At 43.9% G+C, this 20,312-nt stretch overlaps 1 protein-coding gene across 1 annotated transcript in view; it reads left to right on the top strand.

Annotated features, from left to right (window-relative positions):
• Positions 1-12,664, top strand: part of NXF3 (nuclear RNA export factor 3) — a 28,489-nt gene extending 15,825 nt beyond the window's left edge. The window contains exons 2-19 of the mRNA XM_023757510.1: positions 2,700-2,883; positions 6,155-6,329; positions 6,550-6,703; positions 7,303-7,386; positions 7,480-7,584; positions 7,708-7,788; positions 8,007-8,116; positions 9,446-9,482; positions 9,822-9,890; positions 9,976-10,031; positions 10,147-10,254; positions 10,374-10,432; positions 10,537-10,652; positions 10,748-10,790; positions 11,272-11,344; positions 11,888-12,070; positions 12,440-12,500; positions 12,611-12,664. Coding sequence (XP_023613278.1) covers positions 2,700-2,883; positions 6,155-6,329; positions 6,550-6,703; positions 7,303-7,386; positions 7,480-7,584; positions 7,708-7,788; positions 8,007-8,116; positions 9,446-9,482; positions 9,822-9,890; positions 9,976-10,031; positions 10,147-10,254; positions 10,374-10,432; positions 10,537-10,652; positions 10,748-10,790; positions 11,272-11,344; positions 11,888-12,070; positions 12,440-12,500; positions 12,611-12,664 — 1,752 coding nt within the window. The remainder of the gene's footprint in view (positions 1-2,699; positions 2,884-6,154; positions 6,330-6,549; positions 6,704-7,302; positions 7,387-7,479; positions 7,585-7,707; positions 7,789-8,006; positions 8,117-9,445; positions 9,483-9,821; positions 9,891-9,975; positions 10,032-10,146; positions 10,255-10,373; positions 10,433-10,536; positions 10,653-10,747; positions 10,791-11,271; positions 11,345-11,887; positions 12,071-12,439; positions 12,501-12,610) is intronic.
• Positions 12,665-20,312: the final 7,648 nt, after the last annotated feature.

The raw sequence follows: 20,312 nt of genomic DNA, 5'->3' as shown, positions 1-20,312 counted from the left end.
GGAAGAGAGAAACATTGATGAGAGATAAACATCGATCAGCTGCCTCCTGCACACCCCCTACTGGGAATGTGCCCGCAACCAAGGTACACATGCCCTTGATCTGAATCGAACCTGGGACCTTTCAGTCCACAGGCTGACACTCTATCCACTGAGCCAAATTGGTTAGGGCTGGGATTGTTTTTAATCTCTTTTTCTGTAAGTTCACTATTGGTGTATAAAAATTGCATAGATTTCGTGTTGTTAATCTTGTATCCTGCTACATTGCCAAATTCATTTATTAAGTCTAATAATTTTTTGATGGAGTCTTTAGGGTTTTCTATGTACAGTATCATGTCATATGCAAATAATGACAGTTTTATGTCTTCTTTTCCAATTTGGATACCTTTTATTTCTTCTTCTTGTCTAATTGCTATGGCTAGCACTTCCAGTACTATATCGAACAGGAGTGGTGAGAGTGGGCATCCCTATCTTTTTCCTGTTCTTAGATGGAATGGTTTTAGTTTTTGCCCATTGAGTATGATGTTGGCTGTAGGTTTGTCATATAAGGCTTTTATTATGTTGAGGTATGACCCTTCTATTCCCATTTTGCTGAGGGTTTTTGTCAAGAAAGGGTGTTGGATTTTGTCAAATGTTTTTTTCTGCATCAATTGATATGACTTTGTGATTTTTATCTTTCAATTTGTTTATGTGATGTATCACGTTTATTGATTTGTGGATATTGCACCATCCTTGCATCCCCGGGATAAATCCTACTTGGTCATGGTGTACGATCTTTCTGATGTACTGCTGGATCTGATTTGCTAGAATTTTGTTGAGGATTTTGGCATCTATGTTCATGAGGGATATTGGCTTGTAATTCTCTTTCAGGAGTTTCCTCAAAAAAACTAAAAATGGAACTCCGATTTGACCCAGTGATCCCACTTCTAGGAATATATCCCAAGAAACTAGAAACACAAATCAGAAAGGATACATGCACCCCTATGTTCATAGCAGCACAATTTACCATAGCTAAGATATGGAAACAGCCTAAGTGCCCATCAGGAGATGAGTGAATTAAAAAACTGTGGTACATATACTAATGGAATACTATGCTGCTGTACAAAAGAAGGAATTCTTACCATTTGCAACAGCATGGATGGAACTGGAGAGCATTATGCTAAGCGAAATAAGCCAGTCAGAGAAAGATAAATATCACAAGATCTCACTCATTTGTGGAATATAATGAACAACATAAACTGATGAACAAAAACAGATCGAGAGACAGAGAAGCATTGATCAGACCATCAAACCTCAGAGGGAAGGTAGGGGAGGGTGTGGGTAAGGGGGAGATATCAACCAAAGGACTTGTATGCATGCATATAAGCCTAACCAATGGACACAGACAGCAGGGGGGTGAGGGCATGAATGGGAGTGGGGTAGGAGGGCAATGGGGGGATAAGGACACATATGTAATACCTTATCAATGAAGAAAAAAAGAACTTATAAAACTCAACACCAAAAAACAAACAATCCAATTAAAAAATGGACAAAGGACCTGAATAGACACTTCTCCAAAGAGGACGTACATATGGCCAATAGACATATGAAAAGGTGCTCATCATCAGTAATCATCAGAGAAAAACAAATTAAAACCACAGTGAGATATCACCCCACACCTGTCAGAATCAATGTATCAACAAACAACAAAGACAAAAGGGAGCCCTCGTGCACTGTTGGTGGGAATGCAGATTGGTGCAGCCACTGTGAAAAACAGTATGAATGTTCTTTAAAAATTTTAATTGGAATTGCCATATGACCTAATGATTCCATTTCTGAGAACTTATCTGAAGAAAACTGAAACACTAATTCAAAAGAATATATGCACCCATATGTTCTTAGAAGCATTATTTACAATAGCCAAGAATTGGACATAGCCCAAGTGCCCATTAGCAGATGAGTGGATAAAAAAATCATGATACACTTACACAATGGAATACTACTTCGCCATAAAAAAGAGGGCAATCTTAACCCATTGTGAGAGTATGGATGGTCCTGAAGAGCATTATGCTAAGTGAAATAAGCCAGTCAGAGAAAGACACATTCCATATGATTTCACTCATTTGGAATTTAACGAACAAAATGAACTAACAAGCAAAATCAAGTTAGACTCATAGAGAGCAGGCTGACAACGGTCTGGGGTGGACGGATATAACACAAAAGGAAAAAAAGAGAGAGAAAATTTCATGCACCCTGACAACAGTTTGGTTATTATGGGGGGTGGCGGATAGGGGGGATTAAGGAAGGTATAGGGGATAAATGGCAATATTCAGAAACTTCACTTGGGGTGGTGAACCTGAAACCTGTATAATTTGTTAATCATTGCCACCCTAATAAATTCAATAAAAATGAATAAGAAAGAGCAAATGCAATGTAGCAAGTACAGAGCCTGGCCAATAGCTTGCACTAAAATTCCCTGGGTTTGCAGAATGAGGGATCACAGTGTAGGCAACCGACACAGAGCTTAGCATGCAGAGTTCCCTGTGTTTGTAGCTACAAACAGCTGGGTCCCAGGCCTCCTGACTCTATTTGGCCTTCTCTGCAGGTGGTGTTCATTTGGAAACAATATACTTGTTGGCAGTTTGTAGCAAGCTCAGGGGACTATAAGAATAGTATTAAGTTAAGTATCCTCTAGCCCCCAGAGCTTTCACTATGCCTTTAAGAAAGAGACTTCCTGTAAGGACTCCATCTTGTCTGTCCCTGAGGAAGTTGTTTGGGACCAGCTCTTGTCTTCCTCAGCAGCCCAAGTTGATCTTCAAACCTCCAGCTCCAGACCTCACAGATTCTTTTCACAAGAAACCTGTGAAGACATTGGTGACAGGTTATTGCCTTCAGGCAACAGTATGGGTGAGTTGATAAGCATGAGGCCTTGTCCTTAGATTCCCACAGGGCTAGAGAAGTTCTGGGTCCCCTCCCCCACTCCAATCGATAGGACACCTAGGCAACCTCCATTTTAAAGAGGAGTGGTAAGGACAAGCCCAAACTATTTCCCTTCCTCTTGAGGAAATGGGCCAAGTGGTCCCTGCCACACTCATACTGGTTCCATATTGAAAACTTCCCCTCCTTTGGATGTGGCTGAGGTGTTTTTTATTTTTCCTTTCTTAAAGGGAAAGACCTGAGTTGTGCAGTCCAGGGGTTGGAGAGTAGAGAGGGTCACTTAGGTTAGGAGCTATAAATTAACATTATTTGGATGCATACCAGAGGTGGGGGAGGGGCAGAGAACCCACCAGTACCCTTGATTCTTTACATTAAGTACTCAGGGTAGATTGTATTACTCCCATAGAAGCTTCTTGAGGCTTCCTTTATGGCCCAGCATATGGCCTATTCTGGAATGTTCCCTGTGTGGTTATTATGTGCATTGGTCTATGTTTCCATGTAGCTGAATATTTGCCAGCCATTTTATATGCCACCCAATGAGATGTGTTCAAATTTCTCACTGTTGCACTGGCCAGTGTGGCTCAGTTGGTTGGACATTGTCCCATGCACCAAAAGGTTACCAGCTCAATTACTGGTCAGGGCACATGCCCAGGTTGTGGGCTCAATCCTCATTAGGATCATTCAGGAGGCAGCCGATTGATGTTTCCCTCTCATGTAGATGTTTTTCTCTCCCTCTCTTTTCCTCTCTCTCTAAAAATAAGTAAATAAATATACATATTTTTAATTTCCCACTGTAACTGTGGATTTGTCCATTATTCCAGTCACTTTTTGCTTTGCATATTTTGGCTCTGAAACATGCATACAAATTTAGAATTTTTTATTAATATCTTCCTATTGCATGAAACCTTTTACCCTAATGAAATCTCCTTCTTTCCTCTAGTAATGTTTTTTCTTTAGATTACATGTTGTCTTTTATCAATATGGTTAAACCAGCTTTGATTAGATTCATATGTAAATGGTATACTTTTGCCACTACTTTTATTTCAGATTTTCTAGATCATTAACATTTTGCATGTATCTCTTTTAAGGAGTATTTGTTGGAATGTTTCTTACCCATTCCAATACTATTTGTATTTGGAATATTTAGTCAGAAACTGTTAAGGTCACACAATGAAATTACCTTAGAACACTTTGATTCCATTTAGTGTTCTCCAAATTTATTGTCATGCATTTCAATTCTCTACATATTTAACCCCCAGAATAAATTATTATCATTGTGTTATAGAATCAATATTCTTTTAGATTTGCCTACATAGTGACAAATATCATTAGTCTTTCTTTTTAAAAAAATATATTGTATTGATTTTTTACAGAGAGGAAGGGAGAGGGATAGAGTCAGAAACATCAATGAGAGAGAAACATGGATCAGCTGCCTCCTGCACAACCCCTACTGGCGATGTGCCCGCAACCAAGGTACATGCCCTTGACCGGAATCGAACCTGGGACCCTTCAGTCTGCAGGCCAATGCTCTATCCACTGAGCCAAATCGGTTAGGGCTCATTAGTCTTTCTTTCCTGCATTTATGTGCCTCCATCTGGGATCATATTTCTTCTGCCTGGAGAAGAATTTTTAATTTCAGTCTTCTGGTCACAAATGTTCTCAGTATTTTCTATATTAACATCACTATGAAATGCATATCTTTTCTTCAGGAATGTTTTTCCTTAAAGCATACTCTTTCCCCTATGAATATTGTTATATGGACTTGATATCTTATTACTTTTGGAAACTTCACAACCAAGATCTTTTCAAATACCACTTCTGCACTGTTTCCTCTTCTTTTTACCAGGACTAAAATTAAACATGGATTAGATATATTCACTACATCTTCTTTAATTCCTTCCCCTTCTCACTAGCTTTTTATTAATCCTCACCCGGGGAATGCTTAGAGAGAGGGGAAGGGAGAGAGATAGAGAGAAACACTGCTTGGTTGCCTTTCACAGGTGCCCTAACTGGGGACTGAACCTGCAACCCAGGTATATGTCCTGACCTGGAATTGAACCTGCGACTGTTAGATGCACAGGACAGTGCTCAACCAACTGAGCAACTACACCTAGGGCACTCCCCTTCTCTTTCAGTGTTATGCCCCTAGAACAGAGGAAGGAAGTGAGAGTTACAAATGATAACTTGTCCCAGGGTCACCTAGCCTGAAAAAGGCACTAACAGAGACTAACATCACAGATTAAACTCAACACCCAAATCTTCTCCTCTTTGCTTTTCTTTTTGGTTGTGAATAGTCGCTACCTCTCATCTCCCAGGAAGTGGAACCACAGTGAAGTCCTTCAACATTTTTAGCACTGTGATGTATTTCATTTTAGACTAGAGGCCCAGTGCACGAATTCATGCACGGGTAGGATCTGGCCAGCCCGGCCCAAATCAGCGGATCGAGGCTGGGCCTGTCAGATGGTGAGAGGTTGGCTGGCCAGCCTGTGCCAATTGGGGCTCGATCAGGGCTGGGTGGGCTGGGGGGAGGGGCCACGGGTGATTGGCTGGTGGGCCCCACCCCAGATTGGGGTGGGAGGCTGATTGGCAGCGGGGCTGGCCATGGAGAGGGGCTATGGGTGGTGGGCCAGTTGGCCCCACCCCAGAATGGGGCCGGCGGAGGGGCTGGGGGAGGTTGGTGTAGGGGGGTGATCGGGGGTGGAGCTGGCTGGGGGAGGGGCCATGGGCCGATGGGGGGGTGGCGTTAGCCAGGGGGAGGGGCTTAGGAGGTTGGCTGGCTGGCCCTGCCCCCTATTAGGGTAAGGGGGAATCAGGGGTGGAGCCAGCTGGGGGAGGGGCTGTGGGCTGATCAGGGTGGTGGGTGCCCATTGGGGGCAGGGACAACTGGGGGGAGGAGCTGCAAGAAGTTGGCCAGCCGGCCCCACCCCCTATTAGGATAGGGGGGGCAATCAGGGGAGGGGTCGGCTGGGGGGAGGGGCTGCAGACTGATCAGGGGCAGGGCCAGCTGGGGGGTGGGGCCACAGGAGATTGGCCAGCCGGCCCCACCCCTGATCAGGTGTTCACTGATCACAGTGGGCATCATAGCGACCTGTCATTCCGGTCGTTATAGCATTCCAGTCGCTGGCTTTTTATATATACTAGTATAGATTATAAGAATCAGTAATATTTCTCCATTAGCTATGATATCTCCCCAGGACATTTTCTAGTATTGAGACCATTGATGTGTTGTTCTCGATTTCAGGGCACAATCCAGAAGGTGACACCACAGAAAGAAGACCAAGACGTTGGGGTATTTACAGAAGGAGATATAACAATGTGTCTGAACAAGTAAGTTCTGGCATTCATCCTTCATCCCACAGGCAACAAGATGGAGATTCAGCAACAAGTGATGCTCACATGGACACGCGAGTAAGATAGTAAGTGACCAGGCAGCATGGCTAAAATGCACCGCCAATGAAAGTTAAATATGGAGTTAAATATGTCATTCTTCTCTCCAACCAGGAAGAATGAGGAATGATAAGATCAAGTTAATCATTGAGAAAACTTTATTTTAGCTGCAGTATTAATGGGGGTGAACATGTATAGAAGACTTCCTGAGCATATATGGACTACTTCTTTCTCTCCACTGCCCCACAGTGCTCCCTATGCCATTCCACACTGTCATTGGAGAGGCAATTTTCAGGAACGAGTCCAAACCCATATTAACAAAGAAAGAGAGCAAAATCCTCCAGAGACAAAAATGGAGGAGAAGAAGCAGGATGAGACCTCAGGAAACTGGTTCAAGATCACAGTGAGTGTCCTAGAAAAGTGGAACTAATATGTAGAATGTGTTGGACTTGTGTAGAAATGCTAGATACCTTTCTGGGGCAGAGGAGTTGGCAATGTGTCTTTTTATTAGTAGGAGTTAACATCCTGGGTCATCTAAGGGCAGACTCAGAGAAGCAATATAAAGAAAACAGACTGATTGCAAGGAAGATGAGACAGGTAGTCTAAAAGCAAAGGAGGAAACTACTTGCCAAGGAGATGGAGCAACTCCATACCTGAAGGCACAGTTTGGTCCAAGCTGAATGCGGTAGGATGAGTCCCTGGGGTCCTTGTGAGAGGTGCAGGCTAAGTCTGCCTTAGGTAGGATCTCTTAGAACTTTATAAAAGGAAGTACATGTTAAACATTTTAAGTTGATTATTTGAGGGAAAGTATTTGAATGGAAAGAATGGTATTTAGGGCATTCATGTCTGGTACAAAAGTTAGCAATAATGGATACTAGCCTATCCTAAACAATTGTTTTAAAGGCTGAAAAACAAATCTGAAAAGAAAACCTGGTTGGATTTATTCATAACCTTAGATCCCATTATGTCAATCTTTTCTCCTATCTTTTCTTTGGCTCCTAGATTCCATTCGGCATAAAATATGATGAGAAGTGGCTGCTGAATTTGATTCAGAAGCAATGCAGCGTCCCCTTTACTCCAGTCGAAGTAAGGAGGACAATAGAATGGATGAGAAGTAACAGGGCAGGTGAGCAGTGGCTCTGGTCTCATATTCTGTTTCTCTTGTCACTATCCCTATAGTTTCACTATGAGAAAATGCAGGCCCACTTCTTCGTTGAGAATGCCAGTATTGCCTTTGCATTGAAGAATGTTGGTGGCAAGATTTGTGATAAGAATAATGAGAAGGTAAGTGTCAAAGGCATGACTAGGACTGGCCAGGGGCAAGAGAGCAGGACAGGGGCAAGGTCTGCTTAATCCAAAGGCTCAGATTTCCTGGTGCTTACCCAGCCCCTCTTGTATTCTCTGCAGATATCTATCTTTGTCATCCCCTCTAATGCACCCCAGACTGTGCAGAAGGAGCTGAAGTCAGAAAAGGAGGATCAGATAAAGGTAATGCAGACTCCAGATCAGTTGTGCATCCATATCCAGACCCACTTCTTCTACCCCACATTTTGCCCCCCTTGACTACCTCAGAGTCAGAGCCACTGAACCCCATGGGGTGATGACAAGGGGCAGTGAAGTGGATTTGTTAGAAAAGGAAGGGACTGGGGCTACAGGCATCTTGGCTCTCTTTCTCTGGTCTGTGTGGTTCCTCCCCATAATCACAGGTGAAGTCAGCAGAGGAATTGGACCAGGGCAAAGGGCTGGAGCCAGAAGACATGAGTGCAAAAAGAAATCCCATATGCACCACCTTACCAGATAATTCAACCAACGTAAGGTTAGTTGTACCCTCTTTCACCCCTGGTGAGCCTGACCTACCCTTGATAGTATACGTTTGTAGAGGCAGCAAACAGGTCTTCTGGGAGTATCATAGGCCCTGCACTCTCTTTTCTGTGTCCGTCACCTGTGCTTAGAGGTATCCTTTCCTTCCTCTGATCTGCTCACCTGTTCTCCTGGTCTGGGGTCAGTTTCCTGACTCTGCACCCAAACTTATCCAGCATGCCCTCCTAAGATTGTACTCCAGGAAGCATGATATCCCCTCATCACCAGTACTAGGGGTGACCAGTCTTGAATCAGATGCTGGTGACCTGGTATGGGAAAGGTCCTCCAACATAGGTTCACATGATGAGACGTGTCTTCCTATTCTGTGCTGAGCAGGGCTACCCTCCCCTGCCATGAGCGGAGCCCTCTTTCCTTTGATCCAAAAGGGTCTCTTCCCCAAACCCAGGCAGACATGGGAAGTTTACTGCCCCATGTTAAGGGCTGAAGTCCTGGGTGGCTGCTGTCATGACATTAGTTCCTCTGGAACAATGCCACCAGTTGGGCTTTCCTTGAGAAAAACCAGGTTTCTCTGAGTTATGGGGCCAGAAGTGAGCCACCACCAGTGAGCAGAGGGCCTCTGGAGGCAGCAGTGGAAGGCAGAAGGCACAGAGAGTTGAGGAGACAGAAGGACAGTCCTCTCAGTGCCCCTCCCTCCACACATCACATCACCTGTCTGGTCCTTCAGAGGAGCTCTGGGTAGCCTGACACGGGAAGGATTGCTCAGAAAAGAAACCAACTAAGATAGGCACAGGTGCACAGGGGTCCATGGGAGAGAAGGCCGTGATCATAATAGGGGACCACACATCCCCCCTCCCTAAGTTGAGCTGGGCCTGATCTTTTCTTTATTCCTTCTGGGGAAGGTCTCCTGATCCCGTGGTTGCTGTGTTTCCCATGCCCAGTTCAGACTCTCACAGGTGACAAAGGCTCAACCAATATCCCATGGGCCCCAAGTCCAACATGTGCAAGTTTTTCATTCCTAACTGGGATCCCAGGACCCAACAGTGACAGGTGCAGGAAAAGTATGCTGCTCTTTATGTCACTGGAGAAGGGAATCAGGGCATCTAGATGGGAGCTACCTAGCAGAATGGAGGAGTGGGGGTAGGGCAGGAGGAAGGGCGAGTGCTCTTCCTATGGATTAGTCCTTGGGGAAGGTTCCCAGGTCCCTGGAAGGCTGGGACACTAGAGTATAGCTGGGCTATATGTCTGGTGTAGGTTTGCTTGCTTCAACAAGGCAGGGCTGCTCTGCAGATTCAATTATGTTTCTATTTTGTCTTTATTTTGGCAGCTACATCCTGGAATTGTTCCCCAAGTTATTATGCCTGGTAAGTATTTCTCCATGACTGACTCCTTTAAGTGGCACAGACACTTCCCACAACCTGCTCTAAATGCCTTTAGGTCTGGCTCAAGTCACATTTTTGGATCTGACCCTTAATCCTCATTAGTGGATTGACCCATGTTGGAACCTGACAAAGGCTCTGGACCTTCTTCACACAAGTTCTCCACAGGCTCCAGGGCCCCCATGATGATGGTACAAGTGTAGTCCTGCTCATGGAATTTCCAAGGCTTTTTTGCACCTGACTTCTGACCCTCACCCTCACCTTTTCCTGATCATTCAGTACCACCTGCTGGTCTGCAAGGCTGACTTCCTCTTCCTTCCCCAGGATGGTCAAGAGCCACCCCCACCAACTAATTTGGGGATTGAAGCCCACAAGAATGTACCATCCTGCAAGGTGAGGAGGGGGAATCAAGCAGGGTTTTAGGTGGTGAGTGAAGATGGGGTATCAGTCGTGGTCCTGAGCACTGTTGTGATTTCAGGGAAGTTTCTTTGGATCTGACCCACTGAAGAGTCTAGTCTTGCAATTTCTGAAGCAGTAAGTACTCCTGGAAACAACAGGAATGGGGAGGTCTGGGACTGCTGTTTGGAACTCTCACATCTCATTTGGGGCCTGGTTAACAAAGAAGCTTGTCCCCTTGGCTCCACCACAGATATTACTCTATCTATGACTCTGGAGACCGGCACTGTCTTCTCTGTACTTATCATGACAAGGCCTGCTTCTCCCTGACCATTCCTTTCAACCCCAATGACCCAGCCCAGTGAGTATCACAGCTCAAACTCTTTTTCTAGGGGGGTGTCTCCCCAGCAGAAACCTGCCAGTTCATGGAAACACCCTCACTGGCCAGACCTCCACATCCTATTCCTCTTTTTCTCCTAGAAGCACCTTGTTTGAGTACTTCAAGGATAACAGGAATATGAAGAACCGCAAGGACCCCAGTGCGTGTGGGATGGGGAAGATTGGGCAGGGAAAGGGGGCATGAAGGGTCAGTCATAGGGCCCAGGGAGTGGCAACCCTGACCTTTTCTGTCCTTCCCTCACAGACCTGCATTTTCAGCTGCTGAAACATACAAAACGTGACATTACATGCACCCTCTGTGTGTTACCCAAAACTCAGCATGACCTGAGCTCCTTTGTGGTGGACATGTTGTTCCAGTCGGTGAGCACCTGCTTCCTCCCTCAGACAGGCCCAGAAAGATGCAGGTACGTGGGAGCTGTAGATGGTGACTGAACACCTGTGTTTCTCCCTTTCAGGAAAGGATGCTCTGCTTCTGTGTCAATGGGGTGTTCAAGGAAGGTGAGTGCCTATAGAGTTCCCTCCCCAGATGTCCACTGCTCCCTCCCCCTTGCTGGGCTCCCTCTCAGAACTCTCTCAGCTTCCTGTCAGCCCTGCACAGTTCAGTAGTTGGGAACACAGGTATGGGGTTTGATGGTTGTCATCCCAGATCCTGACTGTGAGAACTTGGGCCCATTACTTAACCTCTTATTTTCCTCATTTATGAAATGGGACTAATGATATGTGCCTCTTGGGTAACTGAAAACAATGAATTAAATGAACTTGTGAGGTGGTTGTTCTAGGGCCTGGCACACAATAGGGACCACGTTAGTGAGAAGAGATTGCTCCTATGGTTGCCCTCCTCATTCCTGACACTCTGAGTCCCAGTGAACAGTTGTTCCCTTGGGAATTAGTATGAAGTCCACCCTGACTGGGGTATTCTGTGTGAACATGTGAAATGTGTGCAACTCCAACATGGTATTGTTGTTTGTTGTTGTTGAAGTGGAAGGAAGGTCTCAGGGTTCTGTGCGTGCCTTCACCCGGACCTTCATCACTACCCCTGCCAGCGATTCCAGGTGAGTGTTATGCTCTGGGTGGGAACATACAGCCCAACCTGGGCTCAGGGCTGTGGGAATGTGGCAGTGCATGTTCTCAGGGTTTTCTCAGTGTGTGGGAAGCCAGCAGGTTGATCCAAGGAACAGTCCTGCAAAGGGGTTAAGAGCTTGGGCTCTGGAGTTAGAACACTGAAAGTGTTTCAGGTTTCTTTCAGGTTCTTTTCATGACGCCAACACTCACTAGATTTGTACCTGAGTGAAATCACATGACCCTCTCTGTGACCTATGTCTTCCTCTGAAAATGGGATTAGATTGTCCTCTCCCTTGGGCTGTTTCACTGAGTAAATGCAATGGGGTTAGGGGTACAAATCTAGTGAAGCTGGTAGACAATCTCTCCAAGGCTGGGGATGTGAGAGGGGCAGAACTACCATGCAAGGAATCTGGGGAGCAGATACAGGTGGGTATAGGAGGAATCTGATTGCTGAGTGGCAATGGAAGCAGGATCATTGTTGAGGGTGTGGGGTTGTCCATCCATCAGTTGTCTGAGGGCCCATTTTTCTCCAGTCTATGCATCATGAATGATGAGCTGTTTGTGAGGGACGCCACCCCCAACACGACTCAGAGTGTGCATTCCATAGAAGTGCCTACACCCACCACCAGCTCCATGACCACCCTTTCCCAGGAGCAGCAAGAAATGGTGCAGGTTTTCTCCACCAAGTCTGGAATGAGCCTCCAGTTGTCTCAGAAGTGAGTGCTGGGTGTGCATGGGGATAGGAGGAAGCTGGGAGGAGCAGAGGAGTGAATAATAGAAACTTGCAGGTAATTTGTTTTACTTGTTTATTTCACCTATTCCTCTGAACATTTATCTCTCATTGCATATAAGCAACACAGTTATTTTGAACAGGTATGTATTCCTTTATGAAATTCTTTATTTTTTGGACCTCATTCTTTTATTGACACATTTGGGCTTCAGGAATTTTTCCAACATAGAGCTTATTTCGCTGCATATGTAAATGTGGAGGCATATTTGTCACATAGTTTATGAAATGGCAGAGTGTTATCAGATTGTCTCCACTTTTGTCCCAATGGATGTCTCCTGCCCTTCCTCCACCCCAGGTGTCTTCATGATAATCACTGGGACTACACTAGAGCTGTACAGGTGCTCGCTCTGTGCAAGGTGAGGTCTGGGAATTCAGGCCAAATGAGTGAAGAATGGATGGCCTGGGGATGAGACTCAGAGCTCCTGGCTGTACTAATCTCCCAGCTAGCTCCCTTCACTTCCTCCAGGCCAAGTACAAGCTCTCAGAGGAGGCCCTCCCACAAGCTGATCCTGGATCCTAAGAACACAGCCTCACCAAAAACCCCTTGGGTGTCATCATCTTCATCCTCATCATCTTTGTTATGTTTTTCCTCCAGTTTTACTATATTCCTGTTATTGAGCCAGGAGGTCTGGTTGGAGCTAGTAACTCAATGCTTAAGTGACACTCATCCACCCAAAGGGCTAGTTGTTTTGTGTATCTGTTCCTTCCAGGAACTGTAATTCTTTTCATAATAAAGAATGACGTTGTATGTTATGTCCCTGCAAAATCACTCAAGTCAAAATCCATTCATTGGTCTATAGAGGAGGAAAGGGAAATTCAGAGATGGTCAGTGAGTACTTGGAGAACAATGTGGTAGAGACTCAAATCCTGGATCCCTCCACAACCCAGGCTGTGTATGTCCCCAAGGCTATGTGGCTTCTGAGGTAGTGTGCTCTGTTACTCTGGTAGACCTGGGGAGGTGGTCTGTTCCCCTTGTGTATTAGTCCAATATTTTTAGGCAGAAAACAGCATTACTTTCTTAGCCATACAAATCTATTCAAATTTAAAAACAATTCCCTTGGGGACAAACAGTATTAAAGAGCAGTAAAAACTTAGGAAGAAAAAATTGTCATCATTTATGACTGACATTGGAGTAATATCATTGATATGTAAAGAAATCAGTAGAGAAAAGGGGAACTGATATTAAAGCAGAATTGTTATTAAAAGCAGTAGAAATGCCCAAGAAATCTATGAAAAGCTATCCAACCATAATTACCTATTTAGCCAGAATTGTGAATCCTATATAATAAAGAGCTAATATGCTAATTACACCGTCCGGGCAAGCTTCCAGATGAAGGCAGGGCTATGAGGGCCAGCTGAGGCTGCGAGGGCCAGCTGAGGCAGACGGGGCTGTGAGGGCTGAGCCCCTTGCATGAATTTCGTGCTTCGGGCCTCTAGTATTGAAATAAAATGAAGACAAATTTTACTAAAAGAAAAAAGAAACCTAATAATCGTATTTTTAGAAAAATACATGCACTATATTGCTGTATTAGTTTTTTTAGGTCTTCTATAACAGTATCACAAAATGGATGGCTTAAAAGAACAGACATTGCACTGACCTGTGTTGCTCAGTGGTTAGAGCATTGGCCCATACACCAAAGGGTTATGGGTTTGATTTCTGGTCAAGGGCACATACCTGGGTTACAGGTTCAATTCCCAGCCTCAGTCAGGACCCCTGGTGGAGGCAACAAATCAATGTGTCTCTCTCACATTGATGATTTTCTCTCTCTCTCTCTCCATCTCTCTCTCTCCCCCTCTCCCTCTCCCTCTTTCTTTCCCTCCCTTCCTCCACTCTCTAAAAAGCAATGGAAAAAACATCCTCTGGTGAGAATTAAAACACACACACACACACACACACACACACACACACACACCCCAGAAATTTATTCTCTCACTGTCTTGCAGGCCAGAAATCAAAGTTCACAGTGCCAGCTGGGCCATGATCCTATAAAGACTCTAGGGGAGAGTCATTTCTTGCCAATGTTAGCTTCTGGTTGCTCCTGTTGTTTTCTGACTTGTGTCAACATAACTTTATCTCTTCCTCCATCTTCACATGATCTTCTTACTTTGGGTCTCTGTTTCTTTTCCTTTCTGTCTCTTATACAGTCAAGCATCATTGGCTTTATAGTCCCCTCTAATCCAGGGTGATTTAATCTTGAGATCCCTACTTAATTTTATCTGAAAATACCTTTATTCCAAATAAGGTCACATTCTGAGGTTCTGGATGGTCATATCTTTTAAAGTTCACTAGTCTACTCTCACTCCTTCATCCCCTCCCCAAAATTCACATCCATCCCATGTAAAAAATACACTCACCTCATCCCACCATCACCAAAAGTCTTTTTTAAAAAATATATATTTTATTGATTTTTTACAGAGAGGAAGGGAGAGGGATAGAGAAGTTAGAAACATCGATAAGAGAGAAACATCGATCAGCTGCCTCCTGCACACCCCCTACTGGGGATGTGCCCGCAACCAAGGTACATGCCCTTGACCGGAATCGAACCTGGGACCCTTGAGTCCGCAGGCCGATGCTCTATCCACTGAGCCAAACAGGCCAGGGCAAAAAGTCTTAATGAATTCTAACCTCAACTCTAAGTCAAATATTTCATCCCAATGTTAACTCAAAAAGTCCCAACTCTCATAATCTAAAAGGTATGGGTGAAACTCTGGCTATGATCCATGTGCAGATAAAATTTGTGGAACTGTAAAACCAAAAAAGTTATCTGTTCCAAAATACAATGATGAAACAAGCATATGATGTACATTCTCATTCTAAAAATAACATAAAAAGGATTAAAAGAGTCACTGGTCCCAAGCAAGTTTGAAACCAAGCAGGGTAAATTATGTTAGGATTTAATACTCAATAATTATTCTTTGTGGCATCATGCTTTATTCTCTAGGCCCTGCCCTCTCTGAACTCTGCTTCTGTAGCTGTGTGTTTGTCCTCAGAGTTATTCTTTTCCTTTTGTTTTTTAAGTCATTTATTCATTAATATGTTGTCAAATTGTTTTTTATACTATTCTTTGTATTTCTTGAAGTATGTCACATGTTAGCAGCCAAGTAGCTCTGTCACCCTGTTTCCTATCTGTAGAATCCCAGAAGTCTGACAGCCTTCTTTCATTTTGTCCCTCCTTTGTTGCTCTCAAGGAAAGCTGGCAGCAATTTTGGTTGTATAACATTTTTCTCAAAAAACATGTGGGTCTCCTATGTATGTCCAGGGGATCCATGCCATCAGACAAGAGGCTTCTCCACAGATATTTCCAGGACAACCTCATTTCTATTCCTGGATTCTGCTGAGAGGATTGACTGGATCCATTAGACACATATCTAATGTCTTCAGCAAAAGGTGTTCCGCCAGACTCTTGGCTCTTTTTTCAAAAACACACTTAAAAATATTCTGCAACTTAAATAGACTGAGTATTTTCCAAATCACCAAGTGCTGGTTCCTTTTTACTTAATAGTTCCTTCCTCAATTTTAATTCTTTTATCTTTTACTATAAACAGCAGGAAGAAACCAGGCTCTTTACTGTAAACAGTTATTGAGGTAAGAAACATCCAAACTTAGAGAAAGTTTATGAGTTTATTTGAGCTAAACAGAGGACATGCCTGGGAGAAAGATCTACTTATGCACCAAGAGGTCAGCAGTTTGATTCCTGGTCAGGGCACATGGCCAGGTTGCAGGCTCAATCCCCAGTAGGGAGTGTGCAGGAGGCAGCCCATTGATGTTCCTCTCACATTGATGTTTCTATATCACTCTCTTTCTCTTTCTCTCTAAAATCAATAAAGACATATTTTTTAAAAATATATTTTATTGATTTCTTACAAAGAGGAAGGGAGAGGGATAGAGAGTTAGAAACATCGATCAGCTGCCTCCTGCACACTCCTTACTGGGTATGTGCCTGCAACCAAGGTACATGCCCTTGACTGGAATCGAACCTGGGACCCTTGAGTCTGCAGGCCAACACTCTATCCATTGAGCCAAACCGGTTAGGGCAATAAAGACATATTTTAAAAAGATATAAAGGTAGATAAAAGGCCTAAATGTAACTCATGAAACCATAAAAATCCTAGAAGATAACATGGGCAGTAAAATCTCAGATATCTCACGTAACAGTATTTTTGCAGATACATCTCCTAGGGCCATGGTCAGCAAACCTTGGCTCGCAAGACACATGCGGCTCTTTGGCCCCTTGAGTGTGGCTCTTCCACAAAATATCACTTGCGAGTGTGCACGTACAGTGCAACTGAAACTTCCTGGCCCATGCGCAGAAGTTGGTTTTCGGCCTGGGCAAGTCTATTTTGAAGTACTGTTGATATTTGGCTCTGTTGACTAATGAGTTTGCCGACCACTGTCCTAGGGCAAAAGAAACAAAGGAAAGGTTAAACAAATGCTACTACATCAAACTAAAAAGTTTCCGCACTGCAAAAGAAACCATCAACAAAATGAAAAGGGAACCCACTGGATGGAAGAATGTATTTGTCAATGATATAGCTGGTAAAGGGTTAATTTCCAAAATACATAAACTACTCATACAACTCAACAAAAGGAAGACAATCCAATTAAAAAATGGAAAAATGTCCTAGCCGGTTTGGCACAGTGGATGGAGCGTCGGCCTGCAGACCAAAGGGTCCCGGGTTCGATTCTGGTCAATGGTACATGCCTGGGTTGTGGCCTCAGTCCAACATGCAGGAGGCAGCCAATCAATGATTCCCTCTCATCATTGATGTTTCTCTCTCTCTTCCTCTCCCTCTTGAAATCAATAAAAATATTTTTTTAAAGTGGGAAAAGGACCAGAATAGATACTTCTCCAAAGAGGACATAAAGATGGCCAATAGACATATGAAAAAAAAAATGCTCAAAGTCACTAATTATCAGAGATGCAAATTAAAATGACATTGACGTATCACCTCACACCTGTCATCATAACTACCATCAATAAATCAACAAACAACAAATGCTGGTAAGAATGTAGAGAAAGGGAACCCCAGTACACTGCTGGTGAGAATGCAGACTGGTGCAACCACTGTGGAAAACATTTTGGAGTTTTCTCAAAAAAATTAAAAATGGAACTGCTGTTTGACTCAATGATTCCAGTTTTGAGAATATATCCTAAGAATACTGAAACACCAATCAGAAAGAATACATGCACCACTATGTTCATAGCAGCATTGCTTTCAATATCTAAGATCTAGAAACAGCCCAAGTGCCCATTAGTAAATGAGTGGGTAAAAAAAAGCTGTGGTACATTTACACAATGGAATATTATGCAGCTGTAAAAAAGAAGGATCTCAGCCTTGTGACAGCATGGATGGACCTGGAGATTATTATGGTAAGCGAAATAAACCAGTCAGAGAAAGACAAATATCAAAAGATCTCACTCATATGTAGGATCTAATGAACAAAATAAACTGACGAACAAAATAAGTCCAGAGGCATGGAGGCATGAAACAGACTGACAGATCTCAGAGGGAAGGTGGGGTGGAGGAAACAGGAAGAGATTAACCAAAGAACACATATGCATATATGCATAGCTCTTGCACACAGACAATAATGTCCTAAAGGCCTGGCGTGGGGTGGGGACTGGGTGAAGGGGAGCAAAGGAGTGTGTGTGGCGGGGGGGAGGGGACATCTGTAATACTGTCAATAATAAAAAAGATAGTCACAACCGGATTTGGTTACTAATAGAATATGAGGGACAATGAAGAGGGGACAATGGCTAGGTTCTGGGTTGGCCAATGGGTGGATACTAAGGCAGGAAACAAAGGAAAAATAAGCAGGTCTAGGTGAGAATAATTTACATGAGAAAGAGTGAGACAGTATATAGAGAGACTTCATCTTTTTGAGGGGTGAGGAATCACAACATCTTTTGAGACTCTGCTAAGAGGTATGTTCTCTCTCCCTACAAAAAAAATTGAATCTATTACCACTACCACCCTCACATATACACATAATTTTGAATAACATTTAATGGTTTCCACAGACTTCCATGTTCACAATGCCTAATCTAAGGTTACTCAGGATGGACTGCAGAGAATATCCCTCAGGGCCTTTCATAAATGAGGGAGTACCAGAGTGGGTATGGAAGGGCAGATAGTGATCCTGCAGCAAGGCTAGGTTCTTCCTAAGTGCCCTGGAGGCAAGGAGGTTAGGGTGAGGATCCCAGCAGTCTCCACTTCCTAAGCCAGGTGAGAGATAGCAGAAAGGTCTGAGAGAGGCCTCTACCTGGACAAGGTGAAAAAGAAGAGAGAGCAGGCTGACTGGGGAGGCTCTTTCCCCAGAAATCACTTATCTATGATTCTTGGAATACCCCACCACCAGGTGTAGAAGAGGCCCATCTGATTTCCAGTATGAGGACAGACCCCTGCCCCCACCATGTATCTGGGAAGTGAATCACTAGGTGGGAATTTGGGAAAGAAATGGAGGGAACCCAAAGATTTGCTCAGGTCAATATCTTGGTCACCTCTCCATCCATATAATAGGAGTAAGTAACAGTCAGGAGTATGAATGTAAGGAATGAGAGGCTCTGGAACAAGCATGTCAAACTCAAAGGCTAACACGGGCCAAATAAACAAGGTTTAAGTTTATGTGGGCCGCAAAAAAACAAAAGCTTCAATTTTCATAGAAACGTAGGTTTATTTCCATAGAGACATGCTGAATACCAAGGGCTGAAATAAATGAGTCATCATTAACATAAAATAATAGAACATTTTAATAAAAATTTATCTTTTTTCTTGAACATTAACTTACCAGACACTGGATAACTGCACAAATTAATAAGCATAACACAAATAAACCTATTTTTCTTGTGCTCCAAAAATGAAATATTTCCTGTTGCGCACACCAAAGAAGTCAGTCCAAGACTAATGACATGGCAATCAGCTGCTAAAATATTCGCTGCTAGTATTAGTGGAGAGAAATGGTGCACCTATGCGTAAAGCGAGTAAGGGAAATGAATGCAACACGATTATAATAATCAGTCATTAGCGAACATTGTAGTTCGTTATTAATAATCATGTATAACAGGATATTGTAAAAATTAAGTTACAAAATTTTTATTAAAACATTTCTTACATACTGTTATACTGGCTGGGCCGCATGCTGCCCGAGGGCGGCAGTTTGACATGCTTGCTCTGGAATGTGGCAGCGGGAAGACCAGCCCCTTCCCAGTCTATCAAAAAAGAAATGATCTGACTATCTTCATCGCTCAACCTGCCTCAAATCCATCATTAGTATTAGCCATTAAACTTCAGCAGATGATTTCAGTTGTCAGCAAATGCTTTTTCATATTTAATTAATGTTTATTATGATAGAATAAGATATATAAGTTTATTAATAAAACTTGAAATTTGACCCAGAAAGGGGGAAAAGGTAGATTATTTACATTAAATGGCCATGATCTGACAACTGGACTTCTTCCGGAAGATCTACTTCACAGATCATTTTCAAAATACCAACTGTGTTTAGGAACACCCGCCCCCCTCCTTTCTGTAAAATTTTGAAACAAGCTAGAATGTTCCAAAAATGAAGTTGTATGGAGCCCAAAGAAAATGTTTTCTGTGTGGTGCAGAACATAAACAATGATACTTCCCCAGGTTGAAGCGTGTCTTTTAAAAATGAAATTTCATACTTTTCAGTTTTTTGGACCATACTGATTTTTAAAAAGGAAATAATAAAGAGAAATGGTTAGGAAGCAGATATATAGCCAGGGAGAAGAGGAGAGAAAGCAGAAAAGGCCAAAGCCAATGCCAAGGCTGTGCTGTTGTTGGGGGTGGGGGAGGTGCAGACCCTCCCTAGTAACCAGGGAACAACCCTCAATCGTAGGGTGGGCCCTCAGATTGGAGAGGACCAGGCTGAGTGACAGGAAGGTATACCCTGGGCCCAGCAGAGACTTGGAGAGATTGGTTGCGCAGTTGGGGGCGGGTCCGGTCAAACACCTCTCTGGCTAGTGGGAGCAGGGCGGGAGGAGGGGGGGCGTTGGACAGGGAGACGGGGGTGGACGGGGAGGTGGGATGGGAGGGGAAGGGCGGGGGCTCCTGAGCTCCTTGGTGACGCGAGGCCCTCACGTGACCGGGAGCTGCAGAGGACGGAGTCCTTCGAGCAGGCGTCACTCCCTTCTGGTACCAGC

The sequence above is a fragment of the Myotis lucifugus genome, unplaced genomic scaffold, assembly GCF_000147115.1.
Source record: "Myotis lucifugus unplaced genomic scaffold, Myoluc2.0 scaffold_2, whole genome shotgun sequence".
In the NCBI taxonomy this organism is placed as follows: domain Eukaryota; kingdom Metazoa; phylum Chordata; class Mammalia; order Chiroptera; family Vespertilionidae; genus Myotis; species Myotis lucifugus.
This window is presented reverse-complemented; position numbering and strand designations above follow the sequence as displayed.